Here is a 23,838-nt window from a genome sequence, read left to right on the forward strand (position 1 = left end):
AGGTTGTCAATATGTGGGGACAGTCCCCCTTTTCATGGTCAAATGTTAAGGTTCAGCTACTTGGACTTGGAGTCTGGGGGCCAGAGAAAGTTAGCTCTCTGCTTGGGCCACCTGGGCTAGGGAAACCGGCCTAGGGGCAAGCCTCCCACAGTGAAGCTGTGTCTCCCTGTCTCAATTTCCACTCCCCAGTAGGCTCACATTTCCCTGCTCACTCTATTTTCGTTGGCCCAAGAGGACGTGCCCCAGGGAAGTCCAGGGATCAACCACATGGACTCCCTGTTCCTGTTCCCTATCTGTCCTTCCCCCTCCCTGGGAAACAGGTGTGTCTGAACTGGGGCTGGAAGCAAAGCCTGAGAGCTGGATGACTGGCCTTGGGTGAGTAGGATCCTGTTGTCCCTCACTCACCCTAGAGGTCCCCACACACTCTTCTTTATCTCATGCTTAGGACACCCCTGCTGTTTTTTCACTCTGCAAGGGTTTTCAAAAGGAGGCCCTGGGTGGCTACTGACAGGCCTCTCATGGTTTCCTCTGGGTGCTGAATCACTCTCTGATGCCTGTAATCACAGGCCCTCCTTCCCCCTAGTGAGAACACAGCCTTTCTTCTCTGGGTGTATTGCTCACTCTTACTTACTGGCTGCCTAGAGCCCTTGAAGGCCTCAAGGCTTTGTAGATAACCTCTTCCAAATTGTATTTTTAGTGGAGACGGAGTTTCACCATGTTGGCCAGGCTGGTCTCGAACTCCTGACCTCAAGTGATCTGCCCGCGTCAGCCTCCCAATATGCTGTGATTACAACCATGAGCCACTGTGCCTGGCTGCCTAGAAACTTTCCTTGTGACCCCAAGCTGGACACTGAATTTGTGGGTGGAGAGGGTGAAATAAGTAAGTGACTTTCACAGAGCTTGGGAAGTGGGAAGGGCAGAGCAAGAATTAATGTAGTTAAATGTTGACTGTGTGAAGGGCACCATGCCATGTGGTACTCATTACCTCCTCCTGTCCTCACAAAAAATAGATGAGGTGGTTATTATTATTATCATCATCATCACCATTTGACAGAGTAAGACAAGCTCAGAGTTTGACATCATAGCCTCAAATCACAAGACAATAGGTGATAGATATAAAGCCAGGGCTGACACCAGGGTCCCCCTGTCTAATGTACAGAGCTAGCTTCTCTTGGGTATACTGGTTACCCAGTGCCTTCTTCAGGGGAAGAGGCAGGAGTGGCTGGGGCTGCCACCTAGTCACCCTGCCTGATAGCTCGTCTTCTTAATGGAAATGAGGCTGGAAAGGTGAGCATGGGCAGATTATAAAGGGCCTTGTCTTCCAATGATAAGTGATACATGAGATGAACACACCTCATGGGTCATTACCTTGTACTGCCTCTGATTCTCGTATCGTCAACCAGCCATTCCCTTGGGGATGTGAGGGACTCGGAACTTTATAGCTATTGTCATTGGGTGATTCCCTTCTATGCTCTTTACAGATATGACTCCTCAGTTCAACTGTGAGCTCTTGACAGCAATATGAGGCAAGAAGTGCATGTTATTATTATTCTCATTTTATGCTTGAGAAAAATGATGCTCATTAAAGTCAAGAAACCTGCCAAAAATCACACAACCTGTAAGTGAGTGGCAGAGCCAGGTATGGTTTTAAGGTCTCTTGTCTCTCTATAGAATGTTTTTTCCAGTACACTGTTGTAGAGGAGCAAAAAATGGACAGGTCAGATGAATGACGTTTATATAATGTCCTGAGTCACAGAAAAGAATAGTGGCATGGAGCCTCTGGGGGCCGGTGGCAACACAAATTATGGGAAGGTGAGGGGAAGAAATGTCCTGTTACGGAGATAAAATTTCTCAGGAAGTAATAGTTGTCAGCCCTCTTCTTGACACAGATACCTCACTAAAAATGTAGATTTCCTTTGTAGGTGTAAATTTATTTCTACAAAAGGAAGGACAGCTTTTCAGAGCAACTCCCGTGTCTGCAGTTTCTCAGCATAACCAGCTGAAAAAAATAAGCCAGAGAAATATATATTTTGGGGTGGCATATTCCGGCCTCCCACAGTCATATTTTGGAGTGGCGTGTCCTGAGCACCAACACTGTTTTTTTTGTTGTTGTTGTTTTTTGAGACGAAGTCTCACTCTATTGCCCAGGCTGGAGTGTAATGGCGCAATCTCCGCTCACTGCAACCTCTGCCTCCCAGGTTCAAGTGATTCTCCTGCCTCAGCCTCCCGAGTAGCTAGGATTACAGGTGCACGCCACCACGCCCAGCTAATTTTTGTATACTTTTTTTTTTGAGACAGAGTCTCGCTTAGTCGCCCAGGCTGGAGTGCAGTGGCGCGATCTCGGCTCACTGCAAGCTCCGCCTCCCGGGTTCACGCCATTCTCCTGCCTCAGCCTCCCGAGTAGCTGGGACTACAGGCGCCCGCCGCCTCGCCCGGCTAATTTTTTGCATTTTTAGTAGAGACGGGGTTTCACAGTGTTAGCCAGGATGGTCTCGATCTCCTGACCTTGTGATCCGCCCGCCTCGGCCTCCCAAAGTGCTGGGATTACAGGCGTGAGCCACCGCGCCCGGCTTGTATACTTTTTTTAAGGAGTGACAGGGGTTCAGCATGTTGGTCAGGCTGGTCTCGAACTCTTGACCTCGTGACCCGCCTGCCTCGGCCTCCCAAAGTGCTGGGATTACAGGCGTGAGCCACCGCCCCCGGCCAGCCCCAACACTGTTAAATCCTAAAATCCGCTTTAAACTGCTCTAGCTTTAAACATACCGCCTAAATACAGCAACCCGTGCCGAGCCGTAAGTGACCGCACATGCGCACACTCCGAGCCCAGCTCAGACGGAGACCAGTGCCAGCCACGTGTTCCCAAGTGCCCACGCGGACCGAGCGCGAAGGCGAGATCTGGGTAGCGTGGAGAGGCGCTAGCGAATAAGAACTGGTTCTTGGAGAGTCACGAGACTAGATCTAGGAAACTACACTTCCCAGAAGCAGCCTGCGGTGACTGCCTGTGTTGGATGGCGTACATCCGGAAAACCGGCTCCGGATAGGTTGCTTAGAGGAAGTGGGCGGTTCTAATCCACGGGGGGCTAGGCCTGTTTCCGGTAGGAATTAGTGGATTCGGCGGCAGAGGCAGTGCGGATCCGGCGTTGTCCAGTGAGTTTTTCCAAGGCTGCATAGAGATGGCGGCGGCTTTTCGAAAGGCGGCTAAGTCCCGGCAGCGGGAACACCGAGAGCGAAGCCAGGTAGGACCACACAGGCCCCACGAGTGCTGGCCCTTGTCGCCATGTGTTACTCTCTCCCCAACCCTGTCGCCCCTGTGGGATCCGGGTCCAAACTGTATATAAATACACGCAAATGTATGCTAATGACGCTGGTGTGTCTGGGGCGGAGCTTCGTGGGAACGAGTGGAGGGGATTTGTCGTTTCCGTTCTAGGAAGAGCAGGGTTGCTCCCCTTTCCTTGGGGATATAAAACCTACTCTGGAAGATTTCAGTGTGGTGATTGAGTAAGATAATGCCTGTCAAGTGCTTGGCCTTTTCTGAGGAGTTGAGGTCAGAGCTCATATAGGCAAAACTGCCGGGCTGAAATTGGATCCCATGTCTAATGCTCAGCTCCGCCTGCTGCATATGGGGGTCCTGACCGAAGAGACTGTCCTTACTAATGTGTTATCATCATCACACTGGGCTTGTGGTTCATGAAGATCTGCCACATGTGCTATTTGTTTATGTCTTACCCCTTAATGTTGGCCTTTTCCATTCCCATTATACAGATGAGGAAACTGAGGTCCAGAGTGATGACTTGTCCAGTTACAAACACCAGATTCAGGCAGAGTAAACAGTTCTAGGATTTCTATGGTGGGTGCGTCTGTGTAGGGAGGTTGAGTAGAAATAAGCTTATATGCAGAATCAATTGAAACACTGTCAGGAATCCCGTGCTTAATATCTGATTCAGGCCGGGCGCCGTGGCTCAAGCCTGTAATCCCAGCACTTTGGGAGGCCGAGGCGGGCGGATCACAAGGTCAGGAGATCGAGACCACAGTGAAACCCCGTCTCTACTAAAAATACAAAAAAAATTAGCCGGGCGCGGTGGCGGGCGCCTGTAGTCCCAGCTACTCAGGAGGCTGAGGCAGGAGAATGGCGGGAACCCGGGAGGCGGAGCTTGCAGTGAGCCGAGATCGCGCCACTGCACTCCAGCCTGGGCAACAGCGTGAGACTCCGTCTCAAAAAAAAAAAAAAAAAAAAAAAAAAAAAAAAAATATATATATATATATATATATATATATATCTGATTCAGAAAGGCCCTTAGCATACGTGTGTGCTCCCTCTTAATTTTACAGATGAGGAAGAGAGAGGAAAGAGTTGTGCAGCTGACTGATGGGATAGAACTAAGGCCTCTTTTTTTTTTTTTTTTTTTTTTTTTTTTGAGATGGAGTCTCACGCTGTTGCCCAGGCTGGAGTGCAGTGGCGCGATCTCGGCTCACTGCAAGCTCCGCCTCCCGGGTTCCCGCCATTCTCCTGCCTCAGCCTCCTGAGTAGCTGGGACTACAGTCGCCCGCCACCGCGCCCGGCTAATTTTTTGTATTTTTAGTAGAGACGGGGTTTCACTGTGGTCTCGATCTCCTGACCTTGTGATCCGCCCGCCTCGGCCTCCCAAAGTGCTGGGATTACAGGCTTGAGCCACCGCGCCCGGCCGAACTAAGGCCTCTTAACTACAGTTAAGTCTTCCTGCTTAATAGCATATATCAAACTTTTTTTTTTTTTGAGATGGGGTCTCGCTCTGTTGCCCCGGTTGGAGTGCAGTGGTACAATCTCGCCTCACTACAACCTCCGACTCCCGGGTTCAAGCGATTCTCCTGTCTCAGCCTCCCGAGTAGCTGGGACTGTAGGTACGCACTACCATGCCCTGCTAATTTTTGTATTTTTAGTAGAGATGGGGTTTTGTCAGGTTGTCCAGGCTAGTCTCGAACTCCTGACCTCAGGTGATCCACACACCTTGGCCTCCCAAAGTGCTGAGATTACAGGCATGAGCCCCTGCACCTGGCCAAAACTATCACCTTTTGAGCACTTACTATATGCTAGGCACAGCCCTGCATTTTACAAATGAGGAATCTGTTGCTTAAAGATTAAGATTGAATAGTATATCCAAAGTCACAGTTGTAAGTAGTGGAACTGGATTAGCAGAGAAAACAGAGGGCTTTCAAAGCTGGCTGTGGACATGGCATGGCCATGGCTGAGTAGGAACGGAAGGCCTATGTGGAAGAGGTGAGAAAAAGGCCATCCTGAAAATGTGGGTAAACCATTGACACAAACGTTCCATATTTGAGTCGTTTGGACTTTATCCTGTAGATCCTTCAGTAGGGCAGTGGGGGAGCTACTGAAGATATTTTATATGAAAGGTGTATGTGTTATTACGTAAACTGTTTTAGATCCAATACCAGGTTTCCTTCTGTAATGCGGGTGTACATTCAGGTGGACATGAGAGATTTCAAGAGTTCTGCCTCACCTCATGTTGTTGCTCTTTTGACCCTTTAGCTTACTTTCTCTACTCTGTCAACCTCCCTTTGTCTGCTGTAATTAAAGTTAAAATTATTAGGGGAGGTTTGGTGTTATTTTACTTATTTTTTTGAGATAGTGTCTCCCTCTGTTGCCAAGGCTGGAGTGCAGTGGGGCAATCACGACTCACTTCAGGCTCGACCCACTCACTCAAGCCATTCTTTTGCCTCAGCTTCCTGAGTAGCAGGGACCACAGACGTGTACTGTGACACCCAGCTAATTTTATTTTATTTTTTTAATTTGTGGAGATGAGGTCTCACTGTGTTGCCCAGGTTGGTCTCGAACTTCTGGGCTCAAGTGATCTGCTCATCTCAGCCTCCCAAAGTGCTGGGATTGCACATGTGAGCTTGGCCTTAAATAGCTATTTATTGCATCACTTGAAGGATAAAAGATGAGAAAGATGACTGTTAAAAATCCTACCCAAATTAGGCTGGGCGCAGTGGCTCACGCCTGTAACTGCAGCACTTTGGAAGGCCAAGGTCAGGAGATGGAGACCATCCTGACCAACATGGTGAAACCCTGTCTCTACTAAAATACAAAAATTAGTGGGGCATGGTGGTGCACACCTGTATTCCCAGCTACTCGGGAGGCTGAGGCAGGAGAATTGCTTGAAGCCAGGAGGCGGAGGTTGCAGTAAGCCAAGATCGCACCATTGCACTCCAGCCTGGCGACAGCAAGACTGTCTCAAAAAAAAAAAATCTTACCCAAATTATTATTATACAAATTTTTTTTGTTTGTTTTTTTGAGACGGAGTCTCGCCCTGTTGCTCAGGCTGGAGTGCAGTGGTGCGATCTTGGCCCACTGCAACCTCCGCCTCCCGTGTTCAAGCAATTCTCCCGCCTCAGCCTCGCGAATAGCTGGGATTATAGGCACTCGCCATCATGCCCAGCTAATTGTTGTATTTTTGTGGAGACGGAGTTTCACCAGGTTAGCCAGGCTTGTCTTGAACTCCTGACCTCAGGTGCCTCACTCACCTTGGCCTCCCAAAGTGCTGGGATTACAGCATGAGCCACTGCACCCAGCCTATTATACAAGTTTGCAACACTAGAGAAGTGTGTGCATTTCCCAAAATGTTAACATTATTCACAACAGAAGAGGACTCAGTCTACTGTGATGGCCCCAGGGAGAATGGGTTCTAGTTTTGGCTCTGCTGCTTATTAGTTCTGTGTTCTTGGGCATATCATTCTCTTTTTTTTTTTTTTGAGACGGAGTCTTGCTCTGTAGCCGGGGCTGGAGTACAGTGGCCGGATCTCAGCTCACTGCAAGCTCCGCCTCCCGGGTTTATGCCATTCTCCTGCCTCAGCCTCCGGAGTAGCTGGGACTACAGGCGCCCGCCACCTCGCCCGGCTAGTTTTTTGTATTTTTAGTAGAGACGGGGTTTCACGGTGTTAGCCAGGATGGTCTCGATCTCCTGACCTCGTGATCCACCCGTCTCGGCCTCCCAAAGTGCTGGGATTACAGGCTTGAGCCACCGCGCCCGGCGGGCATATCATTCTCTAAATGTCATTCTCTTTATGGAAAACTGGGGTAGCAATAGTGCCTGTTTCACCTTCTTTACAAGGTTGTTTTGGGGATTAAATGAAATTTTGTAATGAGCATAGCACATTGCAAGACCCTGACATATACTAAGTGCTCAACAAATAGTAGTATGTAGAAAGATCATACCAAGATTTAATCCTTATACCTTCCGTGCTCTCCAAGCCTACGTCAGAGAAAGGACTTTCTGTCATACTTTTGTCTCATACCTAGTACCACAAGTATAATAATGATAGTAAACTCATGCTGGATAGCTGCTATGTGTCAAGCCATGTGCAGGCATTACCACTTACACGAGCTCCTTGAATCCTCAGGATAACACGGAGAAGGAGGTACTATTTTCATGTTACAGTCAGGAAATAGCCGTTCAGAGAAGTTAAGTGACATGCCCAAGGTCACAGATTGTTCAGAGGTAAAACTTGGATTTGAACCCACATCTCCAGACTCTAAATTTAGCTCCCTTACCACAGTTGCCTCCCTGTTACTATGTTTTCCCTTTGTAGTATTTTATAAACCCTTGGATTAAGTTGGTAGTAATTTTAGTACAACTGGCAACTGCTTGCTTAGTGCCGAGTCATTGTTGCCTCTCTCTGTCCTTAATAGGCCAAGAAACCTACTACAGCAGTGCTTGTGACCTGTCTGGTGCTGGCAGGGTCCCTCTCATCCTTGGGCAGAGCCCAGTTGTGGGGAGGGGAGGGGACAGGTTCATGGGTTAGCTCCAAGGACTGGATTTACTGAGCGCTTCAGAGACTCCTGTGCCTGTTAGGTGTCATGTTGATTTGGATATGTGTTCGCGGAGGAAACTAAACAATGTTGTTTTTTCTTTTGTCTTCTAGCCTGGCTTTCGAAAACATCTGGGCTTGCTGGAGAAAAAGAAAGATTATAAACTTCGTGCAGAGTGAGTTCAGTCTTTCTGGTGGAGGCGCTGCCAAGAAGCTTACAACCTCCTTGCACTGCAGCTGAATTGCCTGAGTGTCCAACAGGGGATAATTTCCTGCCATTGATAAAATGGCCAAAGCTCTGGCAGCCTGTCAGATAATTTTTTCTGTGACCCTAAATTTCTCTCTTTGTTTAGGCAGATCATTATTTATTTAACTGTAGTTGCATTGTGAATTATTTGTATTATGTTGTTCCAGATCATTTTCTCATAGTGGCTTTGATTTGGCTCTGCCTTGGTGTTTGAGCCCAAAGCTGAATCTTTTTTCTCTTTGTTTTCTTGAAGTGCAAGATATAATCTGAAATTCCATTTGTTGAGTCTCTTACATACCATGTGTGTGGTGTGGAATGAAGAGATGTGAAAGATGGATTCATGAGACCAAGCGTGGGTGATAATGAACTCTGAAAGCATTTTATAAAACAATTATCCCCATTCTTCTTCTCTATTAGCACTTTATTTGCAAAATACTTCTTAATTATTTGTTAGCCATACATGTCAGCTGAGGTCCTTCTTCTTTTTTTTTTTTTTTTTTGAGCTAGAGTCTTGCTCTGTTGCCCAGGCTGGAGTGCAGTGGCCGGATCTCAGCTCACTGCAAGCTCCGCCTCCCGGGTTCCCGCCATTCTCCTGCCTCAGCCTCCCGAGTAGCTGGGACTACAGGCACCCGCCACCACGCCCGGCTAAGTTTTTGTATTTTTAGTAGAGACGGGGTTTCACTGTGTTAGCCAGGATGGTTTCGATCTCCTGACCTCGTGATCCACCCGTCTTGGTCTCCCAAAGTGCTGGGATTACAGGCTTGAGCCACCGTGCCTGGCCAGCTGAGGTCCTTCTTATGCCCCTGGTCTAGATGGTGGTGATGGATTAAATGGGTTTCTGTAGGTCCCAGAGATTTTAAGCCTAATGATAATTAAGTGTTGTTATTGGGCCAGGCAGTGTTCTAGGATATTTTACCATTTTTACACTGATTCTTCCCTCCCAACAACCTTCTGGGATAGGTTACTATTATCGTATTCATTTTACAAGTGAAATTGGGATGCAGGATGGTTTGATAACTTATCCAAGGTTACTTAGCCAGAAGTTGTCAAGTCCAGATTTGAACGCATGCTGTCTGGCTGCAGAGTCCATGATTCTAGTCATTGTGCTATACTGTACTGTGTAGTTTCTGAGTTACATGTGGTCATCTGGTGCCCAAGCTTGCACCATATCCTGTCTAAGGACTTTTAATTTGTACTTTGTTTGGTGTTTCCCTGTAATGATATAAATGGCACTGAAACATATGTGGGCTGGGGACAGTTAATTTCAGGTTCCACTGGAGTAGGAACTGTTGATTAGATTGTGGACCCTGCGAAGCGTGAGCTCAGCTCAGTGACAGTGGAGTGTCCATCAGATCCAGTCTCTGCTTTGGCTTTTTTGAGTTTCGCTTTGTGTGGCCTTTTAGATGCTTGTAAAGTTTGCTTATTGTGGGTTTTGGTTTTTAAAAATTATCTTTTTGTTTTTTGCTATGAACCTCATTTAACCTGTCTTTTAGTGACTACCATAAAAAACAGGAATACCTCAGAGCTCTCCGTAAGAAGGCTCTTGAAAAAAATCCAGATGAATTCTACTACAAAATGACTCGGGTTAAACTCCAGGTGGGTGCCCAGTGGCTTGGTTGGTGTTTTGAGCTCCCCACATTGGAAAATAAGGGCAGGGAGGAGATGGAGAAGAAGGATCCTTGGCCTTAATTTAACCCTTCTCTGGTTACTCCAGGTGCTCTTGGTCAGTGTCCAAGGCAAACCTTCTACTTCCAGAGGAGTGTGCATTTCTGCCTTTGATTGTGGGTTATCTTACACCCGGAGCTGTTCTAGGATGGATGACTGGAGGTGCCACGCTGAACGTGTGCCTCAGGGGCCTGTGTGTAGGATTGCTGTTAGCATACAGCATTTGGTTGTCTTTTTTTTGTTTTGTTTTGTTGTGTTTTGTTTTGAGATGGAGTCTCTCTGTCGCCCAGGCTGGAGTGCAGTGGTGTGATCTTGGCTCCCTGCAACCTCTGCCTCCTGGGTTCAAGTGATTCTCGTGCCTCAGCCTCCCAAGTAGCTGGAACTACAGGCACACACTACTGTGCCCAGCTAATTTTTTGTATTTTTAGTAGAGAAAGGGTTTCACCATGTTGGTCAGGCTGATCTTGAACTCCTGACCTCAAGTGATCTGCCCATCTTGACCTCTCAAAGTGCTGGGATTACAGGTGTGAGTGACCACACTTGGCCTATGGTTGTGTTTGTTCTAGATTGATGGCACATGCACTGTGCCAACAACTTATTAATGATTTTTAATATAATAGGGAATATATCTTTTAAATTTGGATTTTAGGATGGAGTACATATTATTAAGGAGACTAAGGAAGAAGTAACCCCAGAACAACTAAAGCTGATGAGAACTCAGGACGTCAAATATATAGAAATGAAGAGGGTTGCAGAAGCTAAGGTAATTCATTCTTTGTTCTGATTCGTTGTATTGGTTAAGAAAGGAAACTTAAATATATCAATCTCAAGGTATTTGTTAATTTCTTCTGGCATTTACAATCTCACTTGATTGTAATAATGATTTAGAAGTATAGTTAGCATGGTAGAGTGGAAAGAGTTCAGGTTTGGAAATGAGACAGACCTAGGTTTGAGTTCTGGCACTGCCAATTACTAGCCTCATGACAATGGGCAAATTCAACTCCCTGAGGCTCTTCCCTCATTTCTGTCTCAGGGGACTGTTACAAGGATTTTTTTTTTTTTTTTTTTTTTTTTGAGACGGAGTCTCCCTCTGTCGCCCAGGCTGGAGTGCAGTGGCGCGATCTCGGCTCACTGCAAGCTCCACCTCCCGGGTTCACGCCATTCTCCTGCCTCAGCCTCCCGAGTAGCTGGGACTACAGGCGCCCGCCGCCACGCCCGGCTAATTTTTTTGCATTTTTAGTAGAGATGGGGTTTCACTGTGTTAGCCAGGATGGTCTCGATCTCCTGACCTCGTGATCCGCCCGCCTCGGCCTCCCAAAGCGCTGGGATTACAGGCGTGAGCCACCGCGCCCGGCCTGTTACAAGGATTAAGTGCATCCTGGGAAGTGCCCAGTACCTGATATGTGTTGGGATCCTTTCCTTTAAAAGAATAAAGCAAGTTCTTTGCTGGCTGGCAATAATGATGTGAAATGGTTTAAACTTTTGCAGTTTTTTTTTTTTGGTACCCCAGAAGAATCTAATATAAAGTGAGACCATATTTTGTGTTCTAGAAAATTGAAAGACTAAAATCAGAGCTCCATCTGCTGGATTTCCAGGGGAAGCAACAGAACAAGCATGTGTTCTTTTTTGACACCAAAAAGGAAGGTATGAAATGTTTGAAGGTTTCTGGGACAGTCTACCATGCCAGTCTGTGTCATTTGGTGTTAGAAACAGACAGTGCCTTAAGGATTGTCTTGAATTTTAGTTGAACAGTTTGACGTTGCAACTCACCTGCAAACAGCCCCGGAGCTAGTCGACAGAGTCTTTAATAGGCCCAGGATAGAGACCTTGCAGAAAGAAAAAGTGAAAGGAGTTACCAATCAGACTGGACTTAAGGTAATTTTATCTGTTGTTCTTCACATGTGAGTTTAGGGGAATCTAGGTGGTTTTTTTTTTTGGGGTTTTTTTTTTTTTTTTTTTTTTTTTTTTTTTGCCACTGCATTTAAAAGAATTTTTAAAATTTATTTTACTTTATTTTTTAATCAGAGTCTGACTCTCTCCCAGGCTGGAATGCATTGGTGCGATCTTGGCTCACTGCAACTCCGCCTCCTGGGTTCAAGCAATTCTCATGCCTCAGCCTCCCCAGTAACTGGGACTATAGGTGTGCACCACCACACCCAGCTAATTTTTGTATTTTTTATAGAGATGGGGTTTCGCCATGTTGGCCAGGCTGGTCTTTAACTCCTGACCTCAGTTGATCCACCTGCCTTGGCCTCCTGAAGTGTTGGGATTACAGGCGTGAGCCACTGTGGCTGGTCTCAGATAATTATTTATGGAAAACTCATGAGTTCCCTTACAAAAGTGGATTTGTAGGAGGATTTGATGATGGGATGGAAGTGGAGAAGGGCTCTCTGATTTCTATGATCAGAAGATGTGTGGTATAGTGGTCAGAAGCTTAGGTTATGGCCTTTAACCTGAGTTTGAATCCCAATTCTGACCCTGCACTTTGTGCTTTTATACTTGTAACAAATGCCAGTGTTTTGAAAATGCAGAGAAAGGAATTACTGAAGATTAAAGGATTTGGAACTTTAATACTGAATCTTTTTTTTTTTTTTTTTTTGAGACGGAGTCTTGCTCTGTCGCCCAGGCTGGAGTGCAGTGGCTGGATCTCAACTCACTGCAAGCGCCGCCTCCCAGGTTCACGCCATTCTCCTGCCTCAGCCTCCCGAGTAGCTGGGACTACAGGCGCCCACCACCTCGCCCGGCTATATTTTTGTATCTTTTTTAGTAGAGACGGGGTTTCACCGTGTTAGCCAGGATGGTCTCGATCTCCTGACCTCGTGATCCGCCAGTCTCGGCCTCCCAAAGTGCTGGGATTACAGGCTTGAGCCACCGCGCCTGGCCAATATTGAACCTTTAGCAGTGAATACGCACATCAAAAGCTCTTTGTGTATTTTTATTTTTTTTGAGACAGGGTCTCACTGTCACCCAGGCTGGAGTGCAATAGTGTGATTATGGCTCACTGCAGTCTCCACCTTCTGGGCTTAAGCGATCGTCCTGCCTCAGCCAACTGGGTGCACACACCAGGAGGTGTGTGCCACCATGCCTAGCTAATTTTTAATTTTTTTTTTGTAGAAACGGGATCTCGCTAAGTTGCCCAGGCTGGTCTTAAACTCCTGAGCTCAAGTGTTTCCTTCTGCCTTGGCCTCCTGAAGTGTTGGGATTACAGGCGTGAGTCACCATGCCTGCCCAAAAGGTCTTTCATATTGTGTATTGTAGCAAAAATTTTGTTTTGGCTTTTCCTTATGGTGCTTTCCGTCACTGTAACTAGGTTGTGCAGAAGACATGCTTTTCCTCAAAGCCTTCTGGAGTTGAACTCTTCTGACTGATTCATTAAAAAAAAATGCTGTCAATGTGTTTCAAGCAGACAGCTGTTCTGTTTTGATTTGAATCATTTACACCGCATCAGTTTTGCTTCCAATGTTTAATTTCACAGCAGTTTTCTCTAGCTCAGAGGCAGCTAAACTTGCTTTAGTAATATAAATACCCCTAATTAGTTTGACTATATTGGGTAATCCCATAAATCTGACAGTCTGTGCAATAAAGCGAAAACAAAAGCTGTCTGAAACCACTGCTGTGAGACTGTGCTAGAATCCGTGAATTGTTGAAGTCTGAGGCCCAGTAATATTTCCCTCTGTAGATAACACTTCCAGCCAAAGAGCTTGCTCATGAGTGTTCTTGTGATAACCCTGTTGTTTGTCAATTAGGTGTACTTTTTTTTTTTTTTGGAGACGGAGTCTCACTTTGTCACCCAGGCTGGAGGGCAGTGGCATGATATCGGCTCACTGCAACCTCTGCCTCCTGGGTTCAAGCAATTCTCCTGCCTCAGCCTCCTGAGTAGCTGGGATTACAGACGTCCATCACCACTTGGCTAATTTTTTGTATATTTAGTAGAGACGGGGTTTCACCATTTTGGCCAGGCTGGTCTTGAACTCCTGACCTTGTGATCCACCCGCCTCAGCCTCCCAAAGTGCTGGGATTACAGGCGTGAGCCACCGCGCCTGGCAATTAGGTGTACTTTCTTTTATTTTTTTATTTTTATTATTATTATTTTTTTTGAGACGGAGTCTCGCTCTGTCACCCAGGCTGGAGTGCTGTGGCCGGATCTCAGCTCACTGCAAGCTCCGCCTCCCGGGTTCCCGCCATTCTCCTGCCTCAGCCTCCCAAGTAGCCGGGACTACAGGTGCCCGCCACCTCGCCTGGCTAGTTTTTTTTTGTATTTTTTAGTAGAGACGGGGTTTCACCGTGTTAGCCAGGATGGTCTCGATCTCCTGACCTCGTGATCCGCCCGTCTCGGCCTCCCAAAGTGCTGGGATTACAGGCTTGAGCCACCGCGCCCGGCAGGTGTACTTTCAATTAGCCATGTCACTGACACTTCTCAAGAGTTGTGGTAGTCCCTAGAGAGATTAGTATTCCAAATTTCCATGTAGAATAGTTCATCAGCATAGCTTTTGAGAAGTTAGGGAGGTTTAGATTTTTGCCATTTTTGTCTAGTAGTGTTGTTTCTTTCTGTTTTGTTTACTGCAAAATTATTTTTATTAAGACACTGCTGGTGGGTGGATTGCAAGGATATTTTGTCTGTAACTTGGAGTGGGTAGACAACCCATGAGTGAGCTTTAGGAGGTCTGTGAAAACCCCCCCTTTCTCACTGGTATTTTGTGCAGATAGGTATGTGCTTGCACAACCTTTTACAAACACGTATGTACATTTATCTCAAGAAAGATGCCAGGCTGGGCGTGGTGGCTCACGCCTGTAGTCCCAGCACTTTGGGAGGCCAAGGTAGGTGGATCGCTTGAGGTCAGGAGTTCGAGACTAGCCTGGCCAACATGGTGAAACCCTGTCTCTACTAAAAATACAAAAATTAGCCAGGCATGGTGGTGGGCACCTGTAATCCCATCTACTAGGGAGGCTGAGGCAGGAGAATTGCTTGAACCCAGGAGGCGGAGGTTGTAGCGAGCTGAGATCGTGCCATTGCATTCCAGCCTGGGCGACAGAGCAAGACTCTGACTCAAAAAAAAAAAAAAAAAAAAAAAAAAAAAAAGAAGATCCCAGAGCTTTCATCAGTTTCTCTAAGGTTGATGATTTCCCAAAACCTAAGGACCCCACTGATCTTTGAGGAGTCATTAGCAGTGAGAATTCTCTGGTCAGCTTCTGCTGAAAAAATTATTCTGCTTTCTGAGTGGTAAGATTTTTAGGCACCAGCACACTGCCTGGGGACCTTCTGTTGCGGACTCTTCTGTTGCTCTCCATTCGCTTTGTGTAGGGTTTCCAACACTGATTCATTCCTGCTATCATCTCAGGTGACTGTGGCACTCACACAAAGGTTGAAGCAGCTTAGTGTAGTAGTGGAAAGATTCCTGGGATTTGTGAGAGGGGGACAGTCCTGACTCTGCTCCAGGTGAGCCATGTGTCCTTGGACCACTTACTTCTTCTCTGGGCCTCATTTTTCTGCATTTGTAAATGACGGGTTTTGATAAGATAGTCTACAGGGTTCCTTTTTTAATTTTTTTTTTTTTTTTTTTTTGAGAGAGTCTCGTTATGTTGCCTACGCTGGTCTTGAACTCCTGGGCTCAAGTGACCCTGCCTCCTCAGCCTCCCAAAGTGCTGGGATTACGGGCGTGAGCCACTACATCTGGCCCAGGGTTCCTTTCAGCTGCAGAATGTGATGTTCCTAAAATGGGTAACTTTATTGTTACCATATTATGTTGATTCTGGCGAAAGGAGGGAGTTGATGAACTATGCAGTTGACTTAAATGGATTAAGAAACAGTTTCTTACTCATTTTTGTCCTGTTCATTGTTCACTGAGAATGTGTGTGTTTCTTCTCCAGCGAATAGCTAAAGAAAGGCAAAAGCAATATAACTGCCTGACACAGCGGATTGAACGAGAGAAGAAATTGTTCGTTATTGCTCAGAAAATTCAAACACGCAAAGATCTTATGGTGAGGAGAGAGAGCCTTAGGCCTTTTTTTTTTTTTTTCCTTTTCTTTCTTGTAAAGGTCTTAACTCAGACTGGATTTCAGCTGTGTGTAAATCAACCCCAGTGAAAATGTCTGCTCCTCAGGGGCAGTGGTTTGAGCCAGTGTCTGTTACTCTGACAGTGTTGAAATGTGCCTTGATTAAGAAGGTAATAAGGGGGTTATTAGTCAGTGCTTTGGAACAGCAAAGGGTAGGATCGGGTAGCATATGAACTTTATAGCTTATGAGCAGCTCCCGTAACATTTAAACAGGTTAACAAAACAGTGCATGTCACTCATTGGTGTTTAAAAATAGACAACATTGTGTAGTTAAATAGCAGAGCTGAGGAATATAAGATGCCTCTTTCATATTCTTATCATTCCTCTAAATGTCAAATTCTTTAGCTTTGTAGATCATTTAGGTTAGCCTTTCTCAACTGGGGTTCCGTGAGAGAATTAAAATTATAATTTTAAATGAAACAAATACTTGAACACCTTTCTTTTCAATTTTCCCAGGACTGTACACAGCTAGTACTTTCTAGATGCCTAGGGGAGAAGTTAATTCATTGCCTACAGTGGATGCCTTGGGCAGTAGGGCTTTGTGTGTTCTCAACTTTGAAAAGGGCTGCTAATAGGTAGTTTATTAACCTTTCGATTTTACAAAACCATTTCTTTCTCTTTACTGATTACCTTTTTACTCTTTTGTAGGATAAAACTCAGAAAGTGAAGGTGAAGAAAGAAACGGTGAACTCGCCAGCTATTTATAAATTTCAGAGTCGTCGAAAACGTTGACATGTTATAGATAAGCCTCGTCATTCTGCATCAAAAATCTGTTGTCTTTTTCTAGTAACTTCAAATTCCATTAGTCCAAATGGCATGGTTTGTAACCATAACTAAATTGTCAGTCTGACATTTAATGTCTTTCTATGGACAACATTAAATCTCCCTCTCTTCTGTAATTGTTTTTGGTTTGTGAAATTAGTCTTATTTTTATATACATAATTTTTTTTTCCTTTGAGATAGGGTCTTTGTTGCCAGGCTGGAAGTGCAGTGTGTGATCATGGCTCACTGTAACTTTGAACTCCTGGGCTCAAGTGATCTTCCTGCCTCAGCCTCTTGAGTAGCTAGTACTACAGACGTGTGCCACCATGTCTGAGTAACGTTTAAATTTTATGCAGAGACCAGGTTTTGCCATGTTGGCCAGGCTGGTTTTGAACTCCTGAGCTCAAGTGATACTCCCACCTTGGTCTCCCAACGGGCTGGGATTGCAGAGTTGAGCCACTATACCCGGCCCAAAATTTTTTTTATTATGAAACATAGGATCTCATTACAGCAGATTTGGAAAATAGATTAATTCATTCCTAATCCCAGTGCTTATTCAATAGTAACAAATATTTATTGCATAGTTAACTGTGCTAGGAGCTAGAGCTGTGGAGGTGGACAATTACTGTGAGTAGTCTAGTTGATTTTCTCCATTTTGTAAAACGCATCACTTTTTGTCCATGTTTTTGTGTTTTGTACTTACAGTAAACAACTTGATGTCCTACTTTTTAATTAAATCATTAGCTCTTTCCCAGTTTGTTACATCACAAAAATTTTTACAGTAATACATGCTAGAGTAAACATTAAAATAGACATTATTTTTAGTGATTGCATAGTGTTTTATCTAGTGGATAGACTGATTTTACCGTCACTCATTCTTCTTTTATTAGCTATTCAGGTGGCTTCATAAATTATCCAAGGAGGAATTTTTTTCTCTCACTTAAAGCTGCAGATAGAAACTCTTGGAACAAGGAACCTACGGGAGCACCTCTTCTTTATTGATGAAGCCCAAATCAGAATAGGCCTGGCTGTGTCTCTGCCCTCTGCACTCCATGTCAACTCACAATTCCAAGGCCAGAATAGCTTGGTGCAGATCTTCACTCTGGGAATATGGACCCCTGGGTGTGTTAGCCAGCTTCTTTCTCTTCCCTGGTTCTCTCCTTCCTTTGTTTGCTCATGTCAGGATTATAGGCCAAGGCCAGTAAGGACAGGACTGAACATGCTTAGAGCAAACATGGGAGAACAGGGACCGGGGTTCTGGGGGGCTTGCTCAGCCCTTACCCCATGGAGGGAGAACAGCCATGTGTGGATTTTAAGGCTTTAAAAGAAATTTGTTAATACTTAATAAGTGCCCGTGATTGTGAGGTTCCTGTACAAGCCTAGACTGGAAGCCTGTTTCCTCAGGGTGTACCCAGTGGAATTTACATCAGGGGCCTTGGAAAACAGGAAGGGCCAGGAAACAGAAGCCAGTAGGTTTTGCCTTCAGGAAGGAAGTCCTTCCCATTGTGTGTGTGCACTCCCTTCTGGGGACGTGCTGAGCTCAGTCAGTGCTGACAGTTTGAGAGACTTGAGGATGAAACCAGGGAATGGGCTCATCATGGTGATACTGGACAGGGGAGTGAGCAGACTAAGCAGCAGTCTGATCCAGGGGTCAAGCAGCTGGATGCTGCTGCTCCGTCTTTTGCCCCTGCTGGGTGGGAAAGTGGGGGAGAGGACAGGGAATGGACCTAAATGCCTCCTCACAAACCATACACCCACATGAAGATAGGCTCGCCTCATGGAATCTCATGTTCACAGATGCACAAGGCACATATAACCCAGGCCTCATAAACAGGTACAGGCATACCTACACACCCTCTGGCACAGGAGCACAGTGACACTTGAAGAGGTGCGCTCCTAGGCCAAATGGAGCAGGAAGGTCCATCCTTTTGGTGTACTGTGAGTTCCAGGCTGAAGGTAATCGGAATGCTGTAAGGGGAGCTGGGTGTTCTGAATTGCTGTTATACTGGGTGCTGTCTCCAAGGCTCAAGGATTTTAAGCAAAGAGATTGGCTGTCCCTGTGACTGAGCAAAGACAGGCCCCAGCCCCATGGATTCTGAGAATCGGCCAGGGCTTTGCTGCTTTCGTGCTCAGTGGGACCCCAGACTTGTTGGGGAGGGAAGAGTATTGTTTGCTTAGGATCCACCCTTCTTGGCCTAGGGGTGATTTGGGCTGTTGGTGGCATACTGCTCTAGCTGTGCCAAGGGGGCTGTGGGCAGCCTATGGAGCTGGAGGGCTTTTCTGAGTCAGGACTTGTTTGGCTCAGGTCTCTTGTACAAACCAAGTCTCCAAATAGCAGCTCTATGGTGATGTGGACCCTGCAGGTCTGTCCAACAGAGAGTTCAGCGAGCCTGGCTCAGTCTTAGTCTGTTGCCACATTCTTGGGCCCTTCCCACCAAAGTGGGAGAGTGTCAAGCCCTAGCTTTATTGAATATGTTCATCTTTTTCTTTGAGATGGAGTCTCGCTCTGTCGCCTAGGCTGGAGTGCAGTGGCGTGATCTTGGTTCACTGCAACCTCCGCCTCCTGAGTTCAAGCGTTTCTCTTGCCTCAGCCTCTCTAGTAGCTGGGATTACAGGCACAGAGATGGGGTTTCGCAATGTTGGCCAGGCTGGTCTTGGAAGCCTAATCTCAGGTGATCCACCCCTCCTAGGCCTCTCAAAGTTCTGGGATTACAGGCATGAGCCACTGCTCCCAGCCAATCTTTTTCTGATTTCTAACTGCTTCCTGGTGCCAGGGTGGAAAAGGGCCCAGCAGGTGGAGCTGCTGCCTCTTTGCTGGGATTCCTTCTCAGGGACTTGGTGTCCACCCACCCAACACACTTGGCTTCTTTCAGAAGTGTCCTTATACGGAGGTACTTGAATGTGTTTGCTTATTGAATTTAATGCCGGGGGGCGAGTGCCCATGAAGAAATGGGATTTTCTCACCCTGAGTTTGAGATGAGTGTGGCCCCAGGAGGAAGACTAGGCAGGAAGGTACTTTTCCTTCCTGTTTCTAGTGAGGACCATGTAGGGAGGTCTCCGTCACAGAGCCCCAAGTTTCCCGTAGGGTGGTTCCACCCAGACCTGGGAGGGGTCTCCCTCTGTACAGCTTTAATCATCTGTTTATCGCTCACTGTCCTCTTCCCCCATGCTCCTGACTGTGGGGCACTGAGCAGTTAGAGCTGCACGTCCTCCAGCGGAGAAGGCAGCCAACAGATGCAGACTCGCTCTGCCTACCTGTGGAGGCCGGTGAGGCCAGGGCCTGTTGGGACTTGAAACAGTGAGGCAAGTGGGTGTGTGGTGCTGGGCTCCCCCTTCAAGTTCTCCCAGCATGCCAGTTCCTGGAGCCTTATGTGCAGGGTGTTGGGGAAGGGCGGGCTGAACCGTGGGTGGGAGTCTTGGCTCAAAGCTGCAGGTGAGTGGAGGAATTGGGGGCGGACCTGCAGTACTGTCTTGAGGCGGAGCTGGCAGGCCTGTTGGGCTTGTGCAGCTGCCTCCCTGGGTCAGAGGGTGCACTCTCTGTACCCAACTAGGGCTCCATAGATCTGTCTCAGCAAAAAGTGCAGGGAAGGATCAGAGAGAAACTGAAACAAAGGGAGGCAGAGCTTCCCTTCCCAAGCCTACTGCTGAGAGGTTGGAGTGTAGAGGAGGCTGCCTAGTTCATGCTTCTGCCTGTTCTTCCTAAACTGCTCTGGCCAGAGGGAAGACCGTCTCCGCTGCTGCTCAGGCTCCCTGTAAGGAATCTCCCAGCTCCCTATTCCTGGATCCATCATCATCACATTTAGGAAGTCTTGTCCAATCTACTTCTCCTAGGTGAAGCGTACACCTAGCTCTCCCTGTTCGTCTTGTCTGCTTCGCTTGATACAAAGGGAACAAACTGCTTGGGGGCTGGGGTGGTTGCACAGTCCAGCCCTATGCTCCTTCGTGGTGGTAGGAAAGGCTCGTCCAGAACGGAGCTAAGGACCCAGCTTTTTCTAGGCAAGAGGAATGTGTCAAGGGAACTGCTGTGTTTGGGGGTAAGCAGAGGATGGAAAGGCAGCCCTTTCCCCTCCCCGCATCTGTCACCTGACGGCCATGCTCAGATCGGGTTAATGAAACTGTGGTGCCCCAGGCAGCTGGGCAGCCCCCCCTGCCCTGAATCAGCCTGACTCATTTACAGCTTTCTCCCAGTTACCCCAAAGGCTTCTCTCAGAGGTGACAAATGTAGGGGGTTGGTTTCGGGTTTCATGTTTTCACATTACTGGGTGGAAAAAAGAAAAAAAAAACACCTTTCCAAACCAAAAAAAACCAGCTTCTATAGCAGAAACAACTTGTCCCGAGAGCACTGAAAATTTCCCCATCCCTCTCCTCATCTGCTCAGAGACACTGAGACCAGTGACGGAGGGGTTAAGGGGAGGGGGTGGAGCCAGGCTGAGTGGAGTGCTGGGGACAGCCCCTTTGGAGGTGGCAGCACCTGCCTTCCTGCTTACAGACAGGGGAGGACCTTTGCAGGGCCCTCCAGCTGTGAAGCCTGTGGTCTCCAGTGCTCAGAGGTGGATTGCCAGGGCATGGGACAGTGAGCTCAGGGTGGCGAGGGACCAGGGAAGGAAGGGTCCATCTCCCCTCCCTAGCTAATTTGATCCCAGGAGGTCTGGGACAGGTGTCCCTCCCTAGCAGAGGGCTCTTGAGGTGGAGTGGTAGGTAAAATATAGAAGGTCCATCTGGCACATGGAGCCTAGGGGGCAGCACCCCCTCCTCTGGCTGGCTGGTAGCATTGTAGACCACCTCCGCCCCCCACCAGGGGCAGATGGTCTCCATAGCAGATGGAGACTAGGCCGGCAGTGGCAGGATGGGCTTTCTAGTCTCAGCCTGGCCACTCTGGCTAATAAGACAATCCGGGGGCAGTGACAGGGCTAACTGCCGGTGTGTGTGTGTGTAGGTGTGTAGGAGGGGGAGCCCTGGCCTTATTGGGCCATTCTGGGGGAGAAGTAAAGAGGAGCCCAAGGGTCAGTGGATCTTGGGGGCCCCCTCAAATTTGCCATGTAAGGGTGGCAGGCTGTCAGCGCCTGGGCTCCTGAAGCTGCCCTGGTTAGTTCTCGTGTGAAGGGGCCGGCTCCTGGGGTGGGAGCCTCTGCTGCAGCTGGAGCCTGGACCGATTGATGCAGATCCCCTGCCAGGTCCCCAGAGCTCAGGGCCTGGGCAGCAACTCCTCCCAGAGGACGCGCCCGTTTATTATGCGCTCCTGCTCCCTCATGGCTCAGGCAGGCAGCGGCCTTCATTAGCGGAGGAGCTGGGGTCTGTTTTGGCTGCCTCATCAGCATCAGTGAACTGCGTCCCTGCGAGATTTGATACAATTTAATTAACCTAATTAAAAGCTCTGATTGCAGAGATGATTGGGGTAGCGCCAGCAGCGACTGCATATTTATAATGAGCTGCAAGGTGTGGGACCGCAGCCAAACGCCACGCATCCTAATGAGCGGGAGCCGGGAGCCAGGGAGCGGGAGAGGGAACGTTTATTTTTGGCAACAATGCCCAGTTCCTCCCTGCCAGGGAGTCAGAGACCCAGGGAGCAGAGACGGACCTGCCCGCTGTGCTCTTCCGCACACGGTAGAAGCAGAAATGTGTGCTCTCCACCGGTTCTAGGGCCCTTGGATGCCCCAGGAGCACACACTGCCCGTGTTTCTGTTTGTAGAGCAGGGGACTGGGACCCCAGCCATGCACTTTTCCTGCCTCTCATCTCTGGGAGTCAGGGGCTGCCTTCTGAACGGGGGGCCTTGGTGTGAGGAAACAGGGTCCAGCAGAAACACCTTGTTTCCAGGCTCCAGGATCCCTGAGTGTTTTTCTCAAACTTGCCAAGGAAGAGACAGGGGCTGGCAGGACTGAGGCTGAGAGGCTGCTTGGGAGTCAGAAAAGGGGTCTGAATATCCAGGAGTCCCAGATGAGGATCCTGGGCCCAAGACAGAAAGGAGAAACAGGAGGGGCAAACTTCCCACTCATCCTGGAAGCTGGGGACCCCTGTCCCCATTTCCTCACTCCCTTTGAGGACCCTGCCCAGGGAGGCCAGCTGCCCTGGACTCTTCCTCTCTTCTCCCACTGCCTCTGTCTGGGGAAGTCTTGCTTTGTCTGACTCAGCGTTTCCGCTGTAAATCACATCTAATAATACCGAGAGTGAGAGCTGAGACGGAGGTGCTGTGGGTGAAGGGGCACCGGGGAGGAGGGGCACGCTGCCTAGGTGCCAATGGTGGTGTGCAGGGAGGGAGCTCTGAGGCGGCAGGAATGGGGGCTGGGCCCTGAGGAGGAAGGTGGGAGCAGCCTACCACCCCTGCCCCCATTCCTGCTCTGGAGCTTGTGTAGGTCATGAGCTCAGCCAGGCTGGCCCAGCCCCACAGTGCTTTGAGTGCCGCCAGGACAAGATGAGATTTGTCCCAGCCTACCTTGCAGAGTTGCAGCTGTTTAGCTCCCTTATCAATCTTCTCTGTGGGTTTAATCATCTCTCTGTCATCCTGCTGGGGCAGCCCTCCCCTAACTGAAGCCCCCAGAGGGGCTGGAGCTTCTCAGCCCCTGCTTTCCTCCAGTGCCCCTCCCCCAGACACAAGCATCTTTCCCCACCTGACTTCCCCTGTGGGAGACAGAGGGTGGGCCAGGGTGGCTTTGCTCCAGGTTTAGTCTCAGTGGCAAGGGTGGGTGTCCTTGATTTTGCAAGATGTAAACAGGATAAAGGGTGGGTAGAGGTGGCACTGGCAGAGAATCTGTCCCAGCTGGGTCCCCAAGGTCTTTGACTCCATTCCAGCCTGGGTAGAACAGGGCCTAGAGGTCGGCTATGAGGGCTTTCTGCCCAGAACCAGGAGATTCTTGCGTAGGTACACGATCCTTCCCTCCTGCCAGCCCCTTGGGAGCTGCGGCCAGCCAGCTCTGGCCTCCTTCCCTGGGTGGGTCCTGTGGGGCTCAGGGGCCCGTGGGCAGTAACCACGAGCCCACGGCTTTGTGTGCATCTTGGGAAGGAGGGCGCACAGGAGTCAATGGAGCCTGTGTTGTGGACCAGGCGGGGAGCCAGGGCGCAAGGGGTTCTGGGGCCGCCCCAGTGCTGACGTGCAAGATGACCTTCAGGGCCGCGCTTTGGCCCTCTGCTGTTCTCTCCTTCCCTGCTGAGCATCTGGAGAATGGGCAAGGAGGTGGCATGGGATGGGGTATGTGCCCCCAGAGGGAACATGAGAAAGAGGGTCCTTCTTCCCCTGCTCCCCACTCCTCACCCTAGGCTTTCTCTGTGCAAATGGAAGGCCAGCTCCTCCCCATTTCTCAGAAGGGGATGT

The 23,838-nt window shown here is 48.3% G+C and overlaps 4 protein-coding genes across 5 annotated transcripts in view; 3 read left to right on the top strand and 1 right to left on the bottom strand.

Moving 5' to 3' along the window:
- UTP11 (UTP11 small subunit processome component) overlaps positions 1-16,668 on the top strand; it is a 594,364-nt gene extending 577,696 nt beyond the window's left edge. The window contains exons 2-9 of one of the 2 annotated variants that reach the window (XM_050800430.1): positions 3,089-3,236; positions 7,918-7,979; positions 9,544-9,646; positions 10,365-10,478; positions 11,266-11,359; positions 11,460-11,590; positions 15,584-15,694; positions 16,418-16,668. In XM_050800430.1, the coding sequence (XP_050656387.1) occupies positions 3,174-3,236; positions 7,918-7,979; positions 9,544-9,646; positions 10,365-10,478; positions 11,266-11,359; positions 11,460-11,590; positions 15,584-15,694; positions 16,418-16,501 (762 nt within the window). In that variant the 5' untranslated portion in view covers positions 3,089-3,173 and the 3' untranslated portion in view covers positions 16,502-16,668. Of the gene's footprint in view, positions 1-3,036; positions 3,237-7,917; positions 7,980-9,543; positions 9,647-10,364; positions 10,479-11,265; positions 11,360-11,459; positions 11,591-15,583; positions 15,695-16,417 lie in introns of those variants that run through there. The other variant, XM_050800421.1, reaches the window with a different exon arrangement.
- NDUFS5 (NADH:ubiquinone oxidoreductase subunit S5) overlaps positions 1-23,838 on the top strand; it is a 1,192,795-nt gene that overhangs the window by 171,319 nt on the left and 997,638 nt on the right. The window lies entirely within an intron of this gene.
- The window catches only part of SF3A3 (splicing factor 3a subunit 3), a 592,026-nt gene that overhangs the window by 54,744 nt on the left and 513,444 nt on the right, over positions 1-23,838 (bottom strand). The window lies entirely within an intron of this gene.
- Positions 1-23,838, top strand: part of AKIRIN1 (akirin 1) — a 1,026,732-nt gene that overhangs the window by 36,423 nt on the left and 966,471 nt on the right. The window lies entirely within an intron of this gene.

Source organism: Macaca thibetana, chromosome 1 (assembly GCF_024542745.1).
Source record: "Macaca thibetana thibetana isolate TM-01 chromosome 1, ASM2454274v1, whole genome shotgun sequence".
Classification (NCBI taxonomy): domain Eukaryota; kingdom Metazoa; phylum Chordata; class Mammalia; order Primates; family Cercopithecidae; genus Macaca; species Macaca thibetana.